At 32.5% G+C, this 23,432-nt stretch overlaps 2 protein-coding genes across 2 annotated transcripts; both read left to right on the top strand.

Annotated features, from left to right (window-relative positions):
* The first annotated feature begins 1,311 nt into the window (after positions 1–1,311).
* On the top strand, positions 1,312–7,775 carry LOC140050298 (low-density lipoprotein receptor-related protein-like). Its single transcript, XM_072095421.1, has 13 exons — positions 1,312–1,803; positions 2,624–2,761; positions 3,557–3,686; positions 4,151–4,310; positions 4,685–4,798; positions 5,028–5,318; positions 5,503–5,650; positions 5,911–6,045; positions 6,158–6,272; positions 6,485–6,635; positions 6,731–6,760; positions 6,907–6,997; positions 7,090–7,775. The coding sequence occupies exons 1-13, from the start codon at positions 1,478–1,480 to the stop codon at positions 7,331–7,333; spliced, it is 2,073 nt and encodes a 690-aa protein (XP_071951522.1). The 5' UTR covers positions 1,312–1,477; the 3' UTR covers positions 7,334–7,775.
* Positions 7,776–19,641: 11,866 nt separating this feature from the next.
* Positions 19,642–21,797, top strand: LOC140048939 (vitellogenin receptor-like). Its single transcript, XM_072093740.1, has 5 exons — positions 19,642–19,778; positions 20,009–20,156; positions 20,245–20,379; positions 20,880–20,994; positions 21,567–21,797. The coding sequence occupies exons 2-5, from the start codon at positions 20,011–20,013 to the stop codon at positions 21,795–21,797; spliced, it is 627 nt and encodes a 208-aa protein (XP_071949841.1). The 5' UTR covers positions 19,642–19,778; positions 20,009–20,010.
* The last annotated feature ends 1,635 nt before the right edge of the window (positions 21,798–23,432 follow it).

The raw sequence follows: 23,432 nt of genomic DNA on the forward strand, positions 1-23,432 counted from the left end.
TTGCTAATGTAGACCTATTGTATGCTAGAGTGACGCAGCGGCTTTGAAAGTAGACACTTTACATATCCATTCCAGTATATAAATATTTATTTCAGATGATATATTTTAAAGAGGACTAGCCTACGTAACTTTTACATTATTTAGCAGACTTGGCGCATTACCAATTTTTTAAATTGACTGCTCCTCTTTGCTTTTTAAACCACCCGTACCTGTCTGTTTTGCTACTCAGTACACTTAATTACAGTAATATATATAACGTAACGGGCGTTTCTTAAAACGATTTTTTGCATTATTTTGGATGGTAAATTGTATATTTTGTAGACCTAAGTTAGTGGACGACTTAGCTAAGTTATACCCTGCAGTGATTGTTGTAGTCGATAAGGACAAATCTAACTTTAAGCAAAATACATCTCATTACTGGGCTAAATTGAACAGTCAAAAAGTCAAATTATTAATAACTATTCGTTAATGGAATCCAAATTGGACATTAGAAGGAAATCTCATACAGTATAAAAACAATGGCATGGTTTTGTAAATACTATATTGAACGGCATGTAATTCATTCAAGTTAATTCAATCTCTTAGGTAATTACAAGTTCTTGCTGATATTTAATCCTTCGATGGGTCTATCAATGGTATAAACGATGATTTGGGTTTGAAACTCTTTTTGTTCTATGTCGTGGTACATGGCTGATGTTGGGAATAAATTCATAACTCTCATTTAAGGAAAACCATTTCGCTCTCTGACGGATAAGTCATCTATTTTATACCGTGCTTTATTCCATTGATAATTTGATAATTAATAATAATGGTGTTTTTGTTTTGTTTTGGGGATAAAAATTGTGAAAGCTATGGATATCTGGTAAATTTCAGAAATTATTTTTAGCACTTGGATGGTGAAAGAATATTCAAGGTTGGTAAGTTTATTTTCTATTACTCTTTGTTTGCATAAGTGATTTGTTGATTTATTTCCGTAACATGCTCAATGCTTTACTCCCTAAATTAATTTTACCCTATTTGCCAACACTGTTTTATGCTTTATGGTTTTTCACAATCCAAGAAGGAAATACAGCAACATTATTAGCTAGTAGTATAATTAGCTTTTTTAGTTATAACACACAACTTTATACGTACAGTACATGTTTGTACCTACCTTCATCATGTTCAGTACCTACCTGATATTTCTAGTAGGAATGTTAGATTTTCTTTACACAGGTAACCGTTATTCATCTATTTCTCAAACGTTTTTAAAATCATAGGCCTAAACCTCTTATTTTATTCATAATTTGTTATAAAAAATAAACGTTTTTATATTTTGTTCACAGTTAATGGAGAAGATAACAGACTGTACTTAGCAGTATTTGACCAAAGTAAATCTAATGCTGCCATTTTTTGGATTTCAGCTAATCCAGAAGTTTATGAAAATGACCGAAATTTAGAATTTGAAAAACTTTACACAGTTCCACGTTCTCCGTACATGCCATCATCACTTGTCTTTCGGTTCTCGGCGTTGGCAGTCGATTACCACGAAGGAAATGTAACATTCCACGAGCTGACCAACCATTGGATATACATGGCCCCTGATATTACTTCAGAATCTGATTACTCGATACCAGCGATTGAAGCTGGTACATCTGGTAGAGTGAACGGTTTAGCGATTGACTGGTTGGCAAATAATGTGTACTGGGTGGATGAGGGGTACAACTGGATCAAAATGACTAACTATAATGGAGAAGGAGAAGTCACCATTGCTGATATGGGTTTTGAGAAACCGTCTGGAATAGCTTGTCATCCTCACAAAGAGTAAGTATTGTGAGAAGAATAAAGAAACTTACTTAAATATACTCTAATCTAATGGTTGATGAATGTTATCGCCTGCGATAAGTAAACACAAGTATGCATTAGGTCAGGCATACACACCGAAAAAACACCTGGGCAAGGAGCAAAACATAACTAAACTAATAATTTTGTATAATAAAATAAATAATGATAATAATAATAATAATATTAATGCGTAAATAAGAAGAGATGTATTTTGTTGAAATACCAAGATTTTAAAATATTATGATTATTGAAAAAAACAATATAATATAAATTATTTTCTGAATGAAAATAACCCATTTTGATCAAATTAAAATCAGGATGTAACATATCGGGATGAAAATTAAACAAGCAAAAAAAAAAACAAAAAGGGATCTGGGTTGGTTCTAGTAGATAATAACACCACACCATTTAACATTTTGTGGACAAAAGAACCAATCAAGTTTTTAGAAATATTTATTGGTTACGATACCAACTTATGTGAGCAAACAAATTGGGATGATAAGATTTTAAAATAAAAAAATACATTAAAAATGATATACAATGCTAGTATAATAGATGTACCAATATATGTATTCCCTCTTGTTGAAAAGGAAATTATTACATTTTCTATGGGGAAAAAGAAGGGAACAAATAAAAAATTGTTAAAGAATGATGTTTTTTTATAGATGAAATAAAAGTGGGAAGAACCCATAAAAGACAAAACAAAAATTAAAATAAATAAATAAATAAAACCAAGATTTTTACTTCAAATATCAACCTTGATTGTTAATAAGGTTGACTTTTAATCTTGTCTCAAAAGTTTTCTATTCTGGACCGAGTTAGGAGATCAGTATCCACCTAAGATTGAAAGATCAACAATGGCGGGAAACAACCGAATTACAATTGTTGATGGGCTGACTGAACCAAGATCTGTAGCTGTAGACACGATACTGGACAGGTAACGCTTTGATTGTGTACACTAAAACACACATATTTCTTATGATATATGATTATTTGTTGTCATTCTTGGGTATTTTCCGAAAAATGTCAATATCAATGGTAAGATCCATACAACTGCTAAATAAAATAATTCAGATTTTTAATAGATTGTAATTAAAAATAAATGATTATGGATTGAAAGAATCTATAATTAAGATTATGATTAAGTTTTTTTGGACGAATACATTAAATTATAAGGAAGAAAATATTCGGCATTTAGCGAGAGACGTTGTCTTCTCTATATGTATAGTTAAATAGGTCTATTAAAAGAATTTAAGCAAGTTCTGTTACTGGTTAGCCCTTCACAAGTTTTTGCTTTCTGAGATTTCGCTCTTTCTAATTTTCTGCATAAAAACTGTTAAATGTTTACTAATGCTAGATAAACAACGCAAACTAAAGAAAAAATACCTGAAAATTGTTCATGTGAAAACTGGCAAATTTTTTGCTTTATAATTTTACAGTTCTAAATCAAAATGAAAAGTAGGTTTGCCTAAACAATAATATCAACACTTAAACATAAAATGTCGATGCTTTTAGTTTGTTTTTTTTTTGTCTCTAAAAGCATCAGCAGTACATGTCGGGTAAAGTTCTTCATGGTTGAATACAATGCACTTATGATGCACTTGAGTGCTTGTAAAATGGTTTCGTACAAATTGCGATTACATCTCTAGCTTGATTTAACCAATCCTTATGACACAACTGCGAAATTATCCAACTGTGAAAATTAATATTAAAAAATAACTAATTGTCTCAGAATTTATTGGACTGACAATACTGCAGCTGAAATTAAAGTTGAATCTTCTGATCTTGACGGTAATGGAAGAAGAATTGAAGTATCGGAACCAAAGTCTCTGGGTGTATTTGATAGTATTGCAGTAGATGAAGTGAGTAACATAATAATTACCAAAGTCTCTGGGTGTATTTGAATTATATTGCTGTAGATGAAGTGAGTAACATAATAATTACCAAAGTCTCTGGGTGTATTTGATAGTATTGCTGTGGATGAAGTGAGTAACATAATAATTACCAAAGTCTCTGGGTGTATTTGATAGTATTGCAGTAGAGGAAGTGAGTAACATAATAATTACCAAAGTCTCTGGGTGTATTTGATAGTATTGCAGAAGATGATGTGAGTAACATAATAATTACCAAAGTCTATGTGTGTATTTGATAGTATTGCAGTGGATGAAGTGAGTAACATAATAATTACCAAAGTCTCTGGGTGTATTTGATAGTATTGCAGTAGATAAAGTAAGTAACATAATAATTACCAAAGTCTCTGGGTGTATATTTGTACTTACATCCCATTAATTTAATTAAATTCAACCAACTTGTTTTTATCTCGTAGACGTATATATTTGTCAGTGGATCATCTTCGGAAGATTTTATGCGTTATTATAGGAAGGTTTCTCCAAATTTGTTGGTGTTCGAGTATGAGTTTGGTAGCGAGATCGAGCTGTACGATTTATGCGTTGCTGGTCCTAACATCCAATCACAACCTGTAACGTGTAAGTAAATTCACTTCACTATTTATAACTATGTAATCTAAACTATTACTTTAAACTGTGACGTCATTGTATGCTTAAATGATTAGCAAGTAATGTGACATGCAGTTTCCACAAAAATGAATGATTTATGTTTAGACTTTTGCTCAGTTCTCTTTTAAATTTATAGGGATATATATTGTCTTAATTAAGTATTGTTGCATGTTTATACAAGTTCACGGTAGTGCACTTGTATAAACATGCAACAACGACATTAGTGCAATGCTTTACTACTAAACAATGTACTGATCATAAATCGTTAGTTACAATAAGAAATAAAGCCACGAAGGGACACAATTAGTAGACACAGCGCTTACAATTCCTTGTTGTCATTTCAGCACCGTGCGATGGTAATACCTGCGAACACTACTGTGTATCGGCTGCCAACAACAACCATGAATGTTTATGTCGAGATGATTACGTAATAAATCCGAACGGAACGTGTAGTATTGGTGCGTACTATATTTCATACATAAACTATTATTTTTTATAAGTTATTTATTTTGGATAAAACGCCCTACTTTTCTTGCTAGTCGTTAGATTTTATTATTTTCTCTACCGATTCTGTTCTGCAGCGAAATACCATGTTTAGTTTTCTTAATGCCTGTAATTTTTCATGTTTATATATATTTTGTTTTCAATTTATTAACAGACTAAAATCTTTAACTCTTTGTTTGATAGATAAATCAATATATTACCCGCCGTATTGCGTGATAGGACAAACAGACGCCATATCCTCTTTTGATCCAACTATACTGCACCATGATTGGCTATCATTTCATGGAGTAGATGCCTACATTCACAATTTGTTTAGTGGATCACCTCCATATGGGACGACAGCATTAGTGGTTGACACACACAGTAACTTGTTGTTTTTGGCTGATGATTTGGGAAAAGAAATATTTGTCGTAAAGGTGAAAGGAGGAGAGTTTAGTGTTTCAATACATAAATACAATACCGGACAGATTGAGGGTAAAATGTTTTTTTTTAATTAATTTTTTCAAATTTTACAGTGGAAGCTCAGGCCGTGCGAAATGTTAATGAGAACAACGTAATTGGAGCTACAAAACTATATAGGCTTATAATTTCAATGGGTATATTATTTTGTTCGTTGTTTCAAAATAGCATAAATATGGTTTTATAATTGTCATTGAAGGCATGGCGGTTGACTGGCTAACACTTACTCTTTATTATGTTGACTATGTAACTGAGAGTCGTGGATCTATGAAGTATGATGGAAATGATTTAACTACCAAATATGACGTCACTAAACCAACGGCCATTGCGGTGGATCCTTTCGCAAGGTATCTTAAAGACTTGTTTTTAAATTTACTATTAAACAATACATTTTAATACTTAAGTGGAAAGATTTATGTAAACAACCTTAAGCTCTGTCTACACTATCAAACTAGTTCGCCAAAAAAGGTGTGATGTGCCCAAAAAAGGTGTGATGTGCCCAAATATTGTAGTGATATGACATCATCATGTCCAGTTTGATAGTGTAGACAGAGCCTTATATAACTCTATAGGCCTATTAGTGTTTATTCTTATTATTACTCAACAGGTACATGTTTTGGACAGAGGAAACATCACCTGCCAAGGTCGTTAGGAGTGACTTAGATTTTACAAATCGAAGAGATCTGGCGGACATAGGTCTCCAGAAACCAACAGGAATGACGATTGATCTAAAGTTGAATAGGTGAGAATGTAATGCAAGTAAACTCAACGCGTTCATTAATATTATAGGCATTTAAAAAAATAAATTAGCTGATAAGACGAAAATTATAAATTATATTCTGTTTTTTCTAAAGGATCTACATGGTAGGATCAGATAGTAGACTGATATACTCAACTGATTATGATGGAAACAATAAACAAACTATTGGAACAAGTAAATATGCCGCCATAGATATAACCAGTTATCAGGTAAAATAGTATTATGGCTTTTTCACGATAAAAAATAAGATGGTTGAAATAACAACAACAATGATGTAGATCCTATTTTAGATATATTGAAAAATGGTAAAGTTTCGAAACTCTCGATCCTCTCATCCTAATGTTAGTTATCCTTGCTTGTATGCACTTTTTCTTAATTTAGCAAATTTATATCCAATATTTAAATTAATTTATTTGTATAGGACTTTCTGATATTAGCTGAACCACTCGGTATATTCAGTGGAATGGTTGAAGCGATTCACAAGCCAACTGGAGAACACGAAGGTTCCATAATGTTGGATTCATTTGTATCCGCTATCGCCATCGCCGACGAGTCAACTCAACCAAGAACATGTAAACCGTGTTTATTATACTGCGTAGTTGCATAATCGTGTGTATGTTATAAGCTCAGTTCGTTGAAATGTAATTAATTATATTTTGTTTTACAGCACCTTTGACAATACAGGACGATGAATCGGGTACGCCTATTTTACATTTTTTCTCCGTTAAAATATTTGGAAGAATATATGGTGTCGGGAGAGAGGATGATGTTGGGGAAATACTATTTTAACCTATTTACTGTATTGTTTAATATATTTATTTTAAATTATTTTGTATGATGTAGAGAACAGCGGACTGAACATCGGTGCCGTGGTAGGTGGTTTAATTGCTGTGATCATTTTGATTGTCATCGTTATTGTGATTTATAAATTTGGGTAGGTAACTTTTGGAAAAGAAATTTGTAAGGAAGTTTTTTGGTTTTCGAAAATATACAATAATACTTTATATTGAATTTCATATATTTCAGATCAAAGGGGATATATTCATTCAGGTTCAAACGCAGTAAAGAAAACAGAAGGGAATTGACAGAGAATGATGAACATGATAACAATGTATTCATCGGTGATACTAATAGACCAGCAGCTGCAAGGCCAGCAGCAAGCCCAGCCAATATTAAACCACCACAACAACCGATAACCAATGTGGAAATTCGTGAGACTACCGTTGTATTTATTGCTGGTGGTATCGCTAGACCATCAAACATTCCATAAATTAAGTAGAACCAAGTCCACCATTTTGTAGGAGGTGCTACTACTAGGAGGCTTACAGTTTGTTTCTATTATATAAACTATTATATAGTTTTAAAAATATTTTCTGGTAAACTTAATTTTGGTATTATATGTCGATGTCTTGACATGTTATTTTGTAGTTTGGGATTCTTAAGTATTCTCAATTTTGTTTTTTCCTAATTAAAACCTCTACAATATATACGCTTATAGAATACGCGGTACTTTGTGCATTATAGGGAGTTACAGTTTTTCTTCACAGTTTTGTATACATATATAAAATCCGTATTAACTTTATCATGATCGCCATAATTACATTATTATTAGTATTGTTTAGCTATAATAATAGTGATATTTAGTTAAATTGTTTCCGTGTCATATCCTTCCATATACATTCTTTATTCAACTTTAATAAACAAACAATTATAGGCCTAACTTGATTTCGCCAACGAGTTAAAATAAGACCAACAGCTTTGCCGCTGACAAAATGCCAGAAAATACAAAAAAATATACACTATGACTAAAAACAGAGCATAAAGCGAATTAATTACAGACTTTTATGAAATTGTTTTTAGCGCTCATGCGCAAGAACCACTAACCGATCAGTTCAGGGCGTAAAATCCACCCCATAACTTGCGAAGTGTAAACATAAATTGCACAAAATTTGATCACCCGAGAAAAATATTTTGCCAGTGTCAGTTGCTATTAGCCAACCACCCTTTATTTTACTTTGCGTTGTAGTTGAGAGCCTGATGTTATTAGGCAAAATAATTGCTTTTATTTTATCAGCAAAAGGATAAAAAATCTGCATAACGTTATGTACCATACAGTCGCTCACGTGCCGGCCGGACCGCGAGTTTTTTTTTCGTACATAAGTTGGGGACCCCTCATGAAACGTCACAAAATAAACATGAATAATTCATTAGTTAATTTTTTTGTTCCGTGTCTACCCAAGCGTACGGACGTATAGCTAAAAGTGATTACAACTGCGATACGATTCTTTCTAGACCTAGGATTCTAGGTCAATTCATGTGATTGCCTTCTCGCACTCTTCTTCACACATACACCAACCTATGCAAAATGTGTCGAGGCTAATCGACAGCTAGGCAAGACACATTCAACTAAATAGTAATTAGACATAGCCCATAGAAAGCTTAGACCCACAAGAAGAATGTTTATAATTTGTGTACTGTAATTTTTTAATTCTGCTATTTTATTATCAAACAATATGCATGTACTCAAAGGAACTTTAAAAATGCGCGTATATGAACACATGAGATGGAAAGATTAGAACCACGAGAATAAAAAATGTATTTTTGTGTAATGTAATTGTTTAAATTTGCTGACTTATTACTCGGACTGTGTCATACCTAACAGTAACACACACGTCACACCCACACAGACTACTAGAATAATAATTAGGCCTAATAGTATTAATAGAAACTATAATTTTAACACGTAATTCTTTAGTAATACAATAATTATATTAAAAACTCTATCATAAACTAAAGGCTGATTATTTCGACAATCCACACAAAACGCCGCTATTTTATGAAATCGCACGCCGCAACCACAGCGGAGATAGGCCTAGAATCGTATCGCAGTTGTGTCGTGTAATCACTTCTTGTTGTTATACGCTTGGGTGCACACGGAACAAGAAAATTTAACTGATGAATTATTCATGTTTATTTTGTGACGTTTCATTAAGGGGTCCCCAACTTTGAGGGCGTGTGGCGCAGTGTGTTGGACGTTGGACTACCGATCGTCAGACCTAGGTTCGAATCCAACTCTCGCCGCATTGCTTGTATCCGTAGGCAAGATACTTTACTTACGTTGCCTCTCTCCACCCAGGTGTTTAAATGGGTACCCAGTTAGATCTAGACACAACTTTGCGCTGGTTACCGGCTGCATTATGGGAGTATGTTTCCATACGTGTTTGATCCCAAAAAATACTGGGGTAATAATGCTTGTAAAGCGCCTTTGAGCATGATTACTCATGAAAAGGGCGCTATATAAATGTGGTATTATTATTATGTACGAAAAAAAAAATCGCGGCCGGACCTTAAAATTTGATGAGGGACTTATGATAAAACTCGGAGTTTTTAATTAGAGACCTATACATGGCATTTGACACTGTAGATCTTGTGTAAATTTTATCTATTAAGTATAATAAACAGTAGTGCACTTCAACCGAATGAACAATGAATGATGTATTACTATTCCTGTATAATAATGTTATTTCAAAAGGTTCACATTATTAATCGACCAGTCGAGACGGTTGCATTCGATATGGTTTGATAATCAAGGCCTATTGTTTATTTATAGACTGTGATGGAGCCGCTTTGAGATGGAATTCATTGAAAATAAATAACATATATGATTTTGCAGATCTCATTTCATTATATAAATATTTGATTTCAATTTTTTGAACTCAACCTGTTCTTTTAAAATTCATAATAAAAAATGAATTTTTCTCATTGACCAGGGAGTTGTAATTAACTAACTAATTAATTACAACTCGCTGGTTCTTCTATGACGGGTCAAAATGTAACTTGCCTTACTGTTTCTTTATTATGTTGATTATTTGTTATCCACAAGTACCGTTGTTTGCCAATCCGGAAAGAAGAATTTCCTTGCTTGTAAGGTAATACTTAATTCAATAAAGTCATTTTAAAGATCTTTTGCATGATTTTTGGTAAATTGTGTATTGTGTAGGCGAAGGCTGGTAGAGGGGGCTTAAGTAAGCTAGCCTATCCATGCTTATCGTTGTAGTCTGAGTCGAGAAGAGAAACAATTATTCCATTAATTGCTGGAAACTAAATTGGATATTCTGAGTCGAACGCCATCTTGTTTGGACTTTTAAGAAGATTTTTGGAAGCCAAATTGGACATTGGAATGAAATATATAGTTCATGCAGAAAAGCAAAATTATTTGGATCAGTATTGAAAACAATGAAATATTGTTCAAGTTGTATACCTGGGAGTTGTTATGAAACAATGTACTGTTACTGAAAAAGAAATGTTTGGTTTATGTATTCCAGTAGTTTTCCAGTAGGCCTAGCATTCTCCACATTGTTGCTGTACCCTCCTAAATTATTTTCCCTTTCAACCACTTGCCTTCACACGCTTCTTGTTATGCTCTAATAGGCTTCTCACAATCTATTGATGAGATACCTAAAACGATGATTGGCTAATAATGCCTATTTTGTCGATCCACCTTTTTTATGGATTATAAGTACTGTTTAAATTGTAGCTTTATACATACCTGTGTGTTTGTTGTTTTTACCTTAATCATGTTCAGTACTTTGCTGGTATTATTCCTAGCAGGATTGTTAGATTTTCCTTACACAGGTAACCGGTATTCATTTATTTCTCTATCAGCGCACAGGTTTTAATATTTAATTTACAGTTTTTATGAACTTTTCTTTATAAGTAGAGGCAGTTTTCGAGGTTTTTTCGTTTCATAATTTGTTATAGGTAGGCCTAGTTAAAACTATTAGTACGTAAATGAAGCACACGATTGATGACTTTAAAACCGTATAAAGTTGTTCATTTCAGTTTTTGCTTTTTACAAGCTTTCTAAAATTAAATATATATTTTAAATAAAATATTAGTTTTTATATTCGCTCACAGTTGTTGGAGAAGAGGATAATAGACTGTACTTAGCAGTTTTTGACAAAGTGAAAGGAATGCTGGTATATTTTGGATTTCATCTAATCCAGAATTTTATGAAAATGACCAAAAATTAGACTAAAATTTACAAATATCCAATAAATATGTACATGCCGTCATCACCTGTGTCTATGCGTTTTTCGGCGTTGGCAGTAACGTACCACGAACAGGCAAACCACAGGATAAATTTAACCCCTGATATTACTTCAGAATCTATGTTTTCGATACCAGATATTGAAAGCAGTAAATCTGGTCGAGTGGACGCTTTAGCGATTGACTGGTTGGCAAATAATGTGTACTGGGTAGATGAGGAGTAAAACTGGATCAAAATGACCAACTATATGGGAGAAAGGGAAGCGGTGATTGCTGAGGTGGATATTGAGAGACCGTCTGGGTTTTATGACATAAATAAATAATGCTTTTATATTCGCGGAATGTTACAAGTAATTTCATTTGGTAAGATATGAAATTCCATTTGAAATCTTCTATCATTTTAATTTTCTTAGATTACATGAAAAATAGAATTTCATCTTTGATCTCATTCATTATTATTTATATATTAGCCTACTGCTAGACTTTTATTGTGTCGGCGCATACGCCTCCCACCTTGTCATATAAACGCAGAATGTACCGTAAAAAGAAGACATTTATTTAGATACATAGATAGATAGATAGATATTATGTATATATATAATTTATCTCATAACATTATATATATTATGTATAATACAATATGTTGGTTAACATCTTTGATTGGCTGATTTGTTTTATTATGTAATTTTGTGACTTATATAATTATGTTATCCTTTGTTACAATTCTCTTCACCTGATGATTGGCTATGCCCGAAACATGTCGTAAAAATAAACTTATATTAAGGCAGTTTTAACTTTTTTGATTTTGATATTTTTTCTATATCCAGCCTATGCAGCTCTATTTTTTTTTTATTTATTCGGTATATAAAAAATATATTACAAAATGACAGTCAAGGACTGACAAAATTAGTTAAAATTGCTATAAAAATAGAAACATTAAATTTAACATTTAATTAAAATTAAAGCCCCATTCCCTACGTTTTTTAGATCTAATTTAAGATCACAAACTATATTTAATGTAAAAATAATACTATATGGTCCTATTGCGATAACTTTTTTCGTCTTTAAACGGTTAAAAATGTGAAAAATAAATCGATTTTAATAATTATAGCGGCCCGCTATAAATCCCAAAATGCATTGCGCGCGGATTGATATTGTTGTTTTTCACCTGTAATTCGCCCACTTTTCGATCGATCGTGAAGCCAAAACAAATGGAAGACTCCTAACTTTTCAGCGAAAATACCGGGTTTTCCCCAATTTGTATCAACGGAGTCTGGCAAAAATAGAAAGACAATTAATGCAGCAACTATACAACGTCAGGCTAGGTATATAGCTAGCGTACGATGTTCGTACGTTACCGATGTTTACCAGCTAGGCCTACAAAACTAAGCCTAGCTAGGCTAGGCCTGAGACCGTCCACGAGAGGTCGATCGCCGCGAGCTACTTAGGTAGTGCATTGTTTCTCACTTTTTATCATAATTTACCATAAAACGTACATTTAAGACAAGGAATGACATGGTTTAATGTTTTTAAAGTGATATATATGTATTATTTTCCAAAAAACGTCCAAAATTGCAGGGAAGGGGTCTTTAAATATCGTACGATGAAATTAGAAAACATACATGAATAAAAACCTCAAAACATTCACTTATGTGTACGTATACTGTTTAAGACGTAGAATACGTAGCAAGGGTTCAAATACGCAGAATGTAACCGCCAAATGTAAAAAGGCATAGTTCATTATATTCAGGAACGACATTATTGTGGAAGGATACAAATAAGCATATTGCAGACTACGCGGACCTTAACCAAACAGACCGATACATGGAGCATTAGCATGGAAGAAATAAATAAACATTTCCTCCATGATACATTTTAAATGATATGATATTAGTAGTAATAATAATAATCATCATTTTGTATTTTATAAAGTTACCTTATATTAAACATTTACTGTATATTCAGGATCTCTATAGTGATACATTCTTTGGTACTACCATTATTTAACTTAAGAAATCATAATGAACTATTTATCTCATAACAATTTATAAACACCATTAAAAACGTACATAATAATTGTAATAAAAAATGTGCATCATAATAACTCTTTACTAACAAATATTCCAATCACCATCAACTAAAAATTGAAGTAAGTCATTTCACGAGTCTAAAATCGACGCCATGTTTCCTCATCAATTACATCTTCTATGTTCTATTCATTCATTCATTTCCATTTTGTCGGATAGCAAATCAATATAGAAATCATACAAAAAAAAGAAAAAACATTTAACCAGGAAATTAACAATAAAACAACAAAAAAACCTACAATATCCTAAAATATTAATTTGTTTCAATGCTGATATACGGTCGTTTGGATTGTGAAAGTACGTTAACTGTGGTTTGAATCAGACTATTACAACTGTCATAAATTATGTTCTTAAAACTATGTATAGAGTTCCTCCAATAATCATAGAATGAGGGAACGGTATTCGTAACAAACATCATGCTAACTATAGTTTGTGAACCCAGCATCGCTTTGATGGTTTGTGAAAATACTTGTTGACGAATAACCGATCAACACAATGGTGGAACTTGTGTAACACAAAGCCTGTGAACAAAGTTCGCACTATTGTTAATACCATTGATATGCAAATAATACAACGCGTTTCTGCACATGCTCAGTTTTACTTTCAGGTGGTATGATGATATGCAAATATCTGTGTCTGTAGAATTGTCACCTACAATATACTTTGGCAGGCAATTTTTGCTTTTCAAGGATGGGCGTAATATAGATTACTTTTCTGATAATGTTCCTACCCATTACTTTGACTATTTATATATTACGATAAATACTAGTAAAATATGCCTCAAATGATGCACTATTAATTGTAAGTAGAAAATGGTCATATGTTTGTTAATCATTCGTGACGGTTTTATACAATGGTTTGCTAATGTAGACCTATTGTATGCTAGAGTGACGCAGTGGCTTTGAAAGTAGACACTTTACATATCCATTCCAGTATATAAATATTTGATTTCAGATGATATATTTTAAAGAGGACTAGCCTACGTAACTTTTACATTATTTAGCAGACTTGGCGCATTACCAATTTTTTAAATTGACTGCTCCTCTTTGCTTTTTAAACCACCCGTACCTGTTTGTTTTGCTACTCAGTACACTTAATTACAGTAATATATATAACGTAACGGGCGTTTCTTAAAACGATTTTTTGCATTATTTTGGATGGTAAATTGTATATTTTGTAGACCTAAGTTAGTGGACGACTTCACTAAGTTATAGCCTGCAGTGATTGTTGTAGTCGATAAGGACAAATCTAACTTTAAGCAAAATACATCTCATTACTGGGCTAAATTGAACAGTCAAAAAGTCAAGTTATTAATAACTATTCGTTAATGGAATCCAAATTGGACATTAGAAGGAAATCTCATACAGTATAAAAACAATGGCATGGTTTTGTAAATACTATATTGAACGGCATGTAATTCATTCAAATTAATTCAATCTCTTTGGTAATTACAAGTTTTTGCTGATATTTAATCTTTTGATGGTTCTATCAATGGTATAAACGATTACATTAGTTTGAAACACTTTTTGTTCTATGTCGTGTTACATGGCTGATGTTGAGAATAAATTCATAACTCTCATTTAAGGAAAACCATTTCGCTCTCTGACGGATAAGTCATCTATTTTATATCGTGCTTTATTCCATTAATAATATGATAATTAATAATAATGGGTTTTGTTTTGAGGATAAAAAATTGAAGTTATGGATATCTGGTAAATTTCATTATTTTTAGCACTTGGATGGTGAAAGAATATTCAAAGTTGGTAAGTTAAGATTTAAAAAGTATGTCATTTTCTTTTTATTTTCTATCGCTATTTGTTTGTACCATGCTACGTGATTTGTATTGTTTATTTTATTTCCGTAACATGCGCAATATGATTTACTCCCTAAATTAGTTTTACGCTATTTGCTAACACTTCTACCACTTTACTGTTTTATGCTCTGATAGGTTTTTCACAATCCAAGGAGGAAATACATCAAAATTATTAGCTATTGTAGTATAAATTAGCTGATCCACCCATTATGAGTACTGTATAAAACTGTAGATTTTGTAGTTATAACACACAACTTTATATAATTATACGTACGTGTTTGTACCTACCTTCATCATGTTCAGTACCTACCGGATATTTCTAGTAGGAATATTAGATTTTCTTTACACAGGTAATCATTGTTCATCTATTTCTCAAATGTTTTAAAAATCATAGGCCTCCACCTCTTATTGTATTCATGATTTGTTATGAAAAATAAACATTTTTATATTTTGTTCACAGTTAATGGAGACGATAACAGACTATACTTAGCCATATTTGACCAAAGTAGGTCTAATGCTGCCATTTTTTGGATTTCATCTAATCCAGAAGTTTATGAAAATGACCGAAATTTAGAATTTGAAAAACTTTACACAGTTCCACGTCCTCCGTACATACTTGCCTTTCGGTTCTCGGCGTTGGCAGTCGATTACCACGACGGAAATGTCACATTCCACGAGCTGACCAACCATTGGATATACATGGCCTCTGATATTACTGCAGAATCGGATTACTCAATACCATCGATTGAAGCTGGTACATATGGCAGAGTGAATGGTTTGGCGATTGACTGGTTAGCGAAAAATGTGTACTGGGTGGATGAGGGGTACAACTGGATCAAAATGACAAACTATATGGGAGAAGGAGAAGTCACCATTGCTGATGTGAATATTGAAAGACCCTCTGGAATAGCTTGTTATCCTCACAAAGGGTAAGTATTGTGAGAAGAAAGAAATTTACTTAAATATACTCTAATCTAATGGTTGATGAAAAGTAAACAAACGTATGTATTAATTAGGCATATGAACACCGTAAAACCACCTCGGCAAAGAGCAAAACATAACTAAACTAATAATTTTGTAGCCTATAATAAAATAAATAAATAATGATAATAATAAAAATATTAATGCGTAAATAGGGGATGTATTTTGTTGAAATATCAAGAGTAAATTTTAAAATATTACGCTTATTGAAAAGTCTTGAAAAGCAAAAAGACAAAAAACAATATAATATAAATTATTTTCTTAATGAAAATAACCTATTTTGAGCTTGAAGAGAAATTACCGGTTCTTGTATAAAACCAGGATGTAACATATCGGAATTCAAATTAAACAAACAAAAAACAAAAAAAGATTCTAGTAGATAATGACACCGCACCATTTAACATTTTGTGGACAAAAGAACCAATCAAGTTTTTAGGGATATTTATTGGTTACGATACCAAACAAATTGGGATGATAACATTTTAAAATTTAAAAAAAATACATTAAAAATTATATACAACGATAGTATAATAGATGTACCAATGTATTCCCTGTTGTTAAAAAGGAAATTTTTAAATTTTCTATGGGGAAGAAGAAGTGAACAAATAAAAAATGGTTAAAGAATGATACGTTTTTTATATTAGATTAAATAAAAGTGGGAAGAATCCACAAAAGACAAAAAAAAAAATTAAAAATAAATAAATAAAACCAGGATTTTCACTTCAAATAGGCCTACTAACATTGATTGTTAATAAGGTTGACTTTTAATTGTGTCTCAAAAGTTATCTATTCTGGACCGAGTTAGGAGACCAATATCCACCGAAGATTGAAAGATCAACAATGGCGGGACACAACCGAATTATAATCGTTGATGGGCTGACTGAACCGAGGTCTATAGCTGTAGACACGATACTAGGCAGGTAACGCTTTGATTGTGTACACTAAAACACATATATTTCCTATGACATATTATTATTTTTTGTCATGTCATTCTTGGGTATTTTCAGAAAAATGCCAAGATCAATGGTAAGATCCATTCAACTGCTAAATAAAACAATTGAGATTTTAATGGATTGTAATTAAAAATTAAATTATTATGGATGGAAAGAATCTATAATTAAGATTTATGATTAAGTTTTTTTTTTGACGAATACATTAAATTACCAAGAAAGAAAATATTCGGCATTTAGCGAGAGACGTTTTCTTCTCTATATGTATAGTTAAATAGGTCTATTAAAAAAATTTAAGCAAGTTCTGTTACTGGTTAGCCCTTCACAAGTGTTTGCTTTAAGCAAGTTCTGTTACTGGTTAGCCCTTCACAAGTGTTTGCTTTAAGCAAGTTCTGTTACTGGGTAGCCCTTCACAAGTGTTTGCTTTAAGCAAGTTCTGTTACTGGGTAGCCCTTCACAAGTGTTTGCTTTAAGTAAGTTCTGTTACTGGTTAGCCCTTCACAAGTTTTTGCTTTCTGAGATTTCGCTCTTTCTAATTTTCTGCATAAAAACTGTTAAATGATTACTAATGTTAGTAAAAAATACCTGAAAATTGTTCATGTGAAAACTGGCAATTATTTGCTTTATAATTTTACAGTGCTAACTCAAAATGAAAGATAGTTTTGCCTAAACAATAATACCAACACTTAAAAGCCTGCAAATGAAATTTCGATGCTTTTAGTTTTTTATGTTGTAATTTCCTGTCTCTAAAAGCATAGGGTAAATTTCGGGTAAAGTTCTTCATGGTTGAATACAATGCACTATTTGATGCACTTGAGTGCTTGTAAAATGGTTTCGTAAAACTGTGATTTCTAGCTTGATTTAACCAATCCTTTCGACACAACTGCGAAATTATGCAACTGTCAAAATTATTATTAAAAAATAATTAATTTATCAGAATTTATTGGACTGACAATACTGCAAATGAAATTAAAGTTGAATCTTCTGATCTTAACGGTAATGGAAGACGAACTGAAGTATCGGAACCAACTTCTCAGGGTGTATTTGATAGTATTGCAGTAGATGAAGTGAGTAACATACTAATTACCAAAGTCTCTGGGTGTATTTGATAGTATATTGCTGTGGATGAAGTGAGTAACATAATATCATATTATAATCTTTCATATTTTTTGCAAGCAGATATGACAATGATATCCAGTAATACTTTTTATACCAATTTTTTAAAGTTACATTTAACCAACTCGTAGACGTATATATTTGTCGGTGGATCATCTTCGATCTTCGAAGATTTTATGCGTTATTACAGCAAAGTTTCTCCAAATGTATTGGTATTCGAGTATGAGTTTGGTAGCGAGATCGACCTGTACGATTTATGTATTGCTGGTCCTAACATCCAATCACAACCCGTAACGTGTAAGTAAATTCACTTTCTCGATTTATAACTATGTAATCTGATTTATTACTTCAAAATGTGACGTCATTGTATGCTTAAATGAGTACCAAGTAATGTGACATACAGTTTCCACAAAAATGAATGATTTATTTTTAGACTTTTGCTCAGTTCTCTTTTAAATTTAAACTTATGAATGTTATTGAGGGATATTTTTTGTCTTAACTAAGTATTGGGAAGCACTACCGTGCACTTTTTTAAACATGCAAAAACGACATTAGTGTAGTGCTTTACTTCTAAAAAATGTACTGATCATAAATCCTTAGTAACAATAAGAAATACAGATACACACAATTAGTAGACTCAGCGCTTACAATTCCTTGTTGTCATTTCAGCACCGTGCGATGGTAATACCTGCGAACACACTGTGTATCAGCGGCAGCCAACAACAACCACGAGTGTTTGTGTCGAGATGATTACGTATTAAACCAGAATGGAACGTGTAGTATTGGTGCGTACTATATTTTATACATAAACTATTGCTAATTGGAACCAAGAGTTGAATAAAACATGTCTTTAACGAAAGACCCTAGCTCAAAAACTACCTTCTAGATAATACATATTTTGATGGTGCAAACAATTAAATTTATGATGCTTGTATATAATTACTCTATCATAAGAAAGTAGAAAATGTAATTGGTCACCTGAGAGTAATGGTATGTGACTTATGTTATAAAATTGTATAGAAAACGTAAACCAATTCTTTGAATGTTCCTTTTACAAAGGAGGAGAAAACCATGGAAGTAAAGCTGCAATTGCAATATGACATATTCAATAACATTTGGTACTTAATATCTCTAATACAGAAGTCAAAATGCATCTAACGCTGGGAAGTGACCACCAATTTAATAATAAACAAGCTCAGCTTAATTACTTTTTTATAAGTTTTGTAAATTAAATATACTCAAATTTATTTTGGATCAAACGCCCTACTTTTCTTGCTAGTCGTTATACTTTATTATTTTCTCTACCGATTCTGTTCTGCAGCGAAATACCATGTTTAGTTTCTTCTAATGTCTGTAATTGTTCATGTTTATATATATTTTGTTTTCAGTATATAAACAGACTAAAATCTTTAACTCTTTGTTTGATAGATAAATCAATATATTACCCGCCGTATTGCGTGATAGGACAAACAGACGCCATATCCACATTTGATCCAACTATACTGCACCATGATTGGCTATCATTTCATGGAGTAGATGCCTACATTCACAATTTGTTTAGTGGATCACCTCCATATGTGACGACAGCATTAGTGGTTGACACACACAGTAACTTGTTGTTTTTTGCTGACTATTTGGAAAAGGAAATATTTGTCGTAAAAGTGAAAGCGGGGGAGTTCCGAATTTTAATACATAAATACAATACAGGGCAGGTTGAGGGTAAACTTTTTCGTTGTATTGCTTCATAAAGGTATCAAAGTACAATATATTTTATAAATGATGTTGAAGAAAGTAGACATTAATATATTTTACTTTCAAGATCATGTAATTGTAGCTAAACGGCCTTAGGTCTATGTGTAAAATTTACACATAGGCTGTTATAATATGTATATTGTTTTCTTCGTTCTTTCAAAACAGCAGCATAAAATAATGTTATGATTTTATTATAGGCATGGCGGTTGACTGGCTAACACTAACCCTGTATTATGTTGACTACGTAACCGAGAGTCGAGGATCTATGACGTACGATGGAAAAGGTTTAACCACCAAATATGACGTCACTAAACCAACGGCACTTGTGGTAGATCCTTTCGCAAGGTACAGGGCTTAATATTTCCGATCTACAGATTATCCAGTCAAGATGTAAAAACTAATTAAATAAATCTATATCAATGTTACTCAACAGGTATATGTTTTGGACAGAAGAAACCTCACCTGCCAAGCTAGTTAGAAGTGATTTAGATTTTAAAAATCGAAGAGATCTGACGGATATAGGTCTCCAGCATCCAACAGGAATGACAATTGATCTAAAGGTGAATAGGTGAGAATCCCATAATAATATGCAACAAGATCATTTAGGCAATCCTCGTGTGTGCCACGTGATCTCTAGCCTACTTTTATCATTCATTTAATCATTCCATTCAATCATGGCTAACGGCTCGTGACTGCAATGATGAATCGCCAAGTAGGCCTACTCGGTCTTCAGTAAGTTGATATATTATAATGTACGTGTAGGTTTTTATTCTATCAAACCATCTTGACTTTTGGCGTCATAAATGTCTTTTCTAGAAATATGTCCGAAGTATAGTGTTATTGAGTGATCGAAATTACAATTTAGATTTTATTTTTCCTGAAGAATTTACATGGTTGGATCAGACAGACGTGTAATACTATTTTTTGCTACATTTAAAGAGCAGATGAATGGTATGAACCACCAGAAAGAAAATGTCACTGAGTTTTTCCTATATGAAATATATAAATGTTTAACTCCCGCATAGGCCTACTTTTTAAATTATTATTTTTTTACATTTTTTCCTAAAGGATTTACATGGTTGGATCAGACAGTAGACTGATATATTCAATTGATTACGAAGAAAACAATAAACAAATTATTGGAAGAAGTAAATATGTGGCCATAGATATTACTAACTATCAGGTAAAATAGCATACTGTTATCAACTGAAGCTTTGAAAACAGTGATCACCCCAATAAAGGTTCAGCTGGAATTTATTATGGACAATAATATACTCGATCTTTCCATTCTAGGATAAGAAGTTAAATCCAGAAGATAAGCCCAATGAATGAAACACAAATGAATAATGTGTGTAACATTAATCCCAATGTAGAATCCCACAATTTTCTATACGCAATACAGACATTTGACATTTCATAAGACATATAGGGCGATGCATTTTTTAATTTGTAGCATACTTCTGTAAGTTGTTGCAAAGTTATTAGAGCGCGATTTAGTTTGAATTTGTAGATTGGGCGAGACAATTACTGTGCGTATATGTTTGTACTTATTTACTCGTGGTTTTAATTTTCACACTTTTTACTTTTGTAATTTCTTCTACCGTATATTTGAGAAGTAAATAATAAAAAGTTAACTAAGCTAATATAACATTTCAGATAAACTTCTTCTTCTTAGTTGTAGCAGGTTCGTGAATGGACTGATGTAATTTTAATTGTTCGTTCAAATTCTAACTGATATAAAATAATTTTATTTAGGACTCTCTGATATTAGCTGAACCACTCGGTATATCCAGTGGAATGGTTGAAGCGATTCACAAGCCAACTGGAGAACACGAAGGTTCCATAATGTTGGATTCATATATATCAGCTATCACCATCGCTGATGAGTCAAATCAACTAAGAACAATTTCACAAACGCCAACAGGTTTGTTGTATGACTGTAATGGAAACATCAATACATTCTCGTTAGTCTTTGGTTATTCATAGAATTTATTTTTCATAAAGTTATGAGAGAAGGAATGTTAATAATTTGTCTGGGAAAGAGCCAAAATACACCCTGTTAGGCAAAAGTTTGCCTTGGTAATGTGTTCATCCTTTTCCGGATGTCATACAGATAAGAATCTATATCTATATATAAATTTACGTTAGGGCAAAATTCGGTAAATCGCGCGTTACTTCTAGAATGTTTACTCGATGGTATATAAAGTTGGTTCGTACTTTCGGTACTGATTTTAACCACTTGATGTAACCCTGTTTACTAATTAAATTGAGTTCAATAATTAGTTATTGACGATTAAAACGAATTTAGGTTCAACGATTTGCCCCAAATAGGGGTGTTTTTCGATCGTGGTATACACTGTCTAATGGATGTCCGTCTTGAAAAATACCCGCAGACAATAATACGAGGATGCTTCGAATTTTCCTATCTCCTCCTACGATAATTGTATTTAATGGCTGAAAACCGGTTGAACAGCTCGAGTACAGCGTCATAATGTTGAAGACAGGCCGATTTTCTTTAAAAAATACTATTTTGATAGATTTAATATACGTTTATACAAATGTATTGATTTGCGATGAATGGAACATTCCAATCTCTGTTCCTCAAGTGTCTATTCCCTCAGGCGTCGTAATAGCAGGGTTGCTAACTTCCATTTTTTATGAAGATTGTGCATTTTGTGACAAAAGCACCAAATTTGGCACAAACCTTCTTTAGGGTATATCTAACAATCCTAGAAGGGGTGCCCAAAAATCGGAACAATTTAACGACGTCATTTGGACCACGCCCTTTTTTTAGTATTACGTAATTAGGTGAAAACTTAAATCTTCGTATATACATACCAAGTTTGGTATCAAATTAAAACTCATGACATGTACATTGCAATACACACATAAAAAATATATGATTTCTCTTCAGACGGAATATATAGGTCAAATAATGTCATTTTCTGTCATATTGAAGGGGATTTAAATCAAAACGCGCCAATATTGGGCTATGTTATAAACATTGTAGTTATAAGAAAAACAACCTTCATTTTTGTAATAGAACTACTAATATATATTTATCCTGTCCTGTCTTTCCATTAACATAATATTAGGAACCACTGAAAAAAATTATATAAAACATATACTGTATCAAACTTGGCTCAATAATCACTGGACTAAGTAAACAGACAAAAGACCATTTGACTGACAATTATGGCGTTAGCATCCAAAACAATACATGGAGGTGATTATCAACTTTACTTTTATGAAATTATTTATCTGGAAATAAACACTTATAATGGTACAGAGTTGCTAGATGACGAACAAGTTCCACGGCATGGGTAACAAAGACCAGTGCAAGAAAGACCTGCTTAACGGCACTTGCAGTTCCCTGAGCAATGCAGGCAACCCATTCCTCGATAATTGTTCAGAACTTCTGGTCTTGGATGCTCGAGATTGTGCCAATGAAAGTGCAATAGTGACAGTTCGTACAATTCAGGATGTAGGTACTACCCAGTACCAAAAAATATATCAAGGAAGTTATTCTCGACAGAAGTGTTGCAATTCAACAAGCCATCAAACAGAATAAGCTGCCGTTGTTCAACGCACCATGGTCAAAATCAGTGTCCAAAACAAAGC

The sequence above is a fragment of the Antedon mediterranea genome, chromosome 5, assembly GCF_964355755.1.
Source record: "Antedon mediterranea chromosome 5, ecAntMedi1.1, whole genome shotgun sequence".
Taxonomy (NCBI): Eukaryota; Metazoa; Echinodermata; class Crinoidea; order Comatulida; family Antedonidae; genus Antedon; species Antedon mediterranea.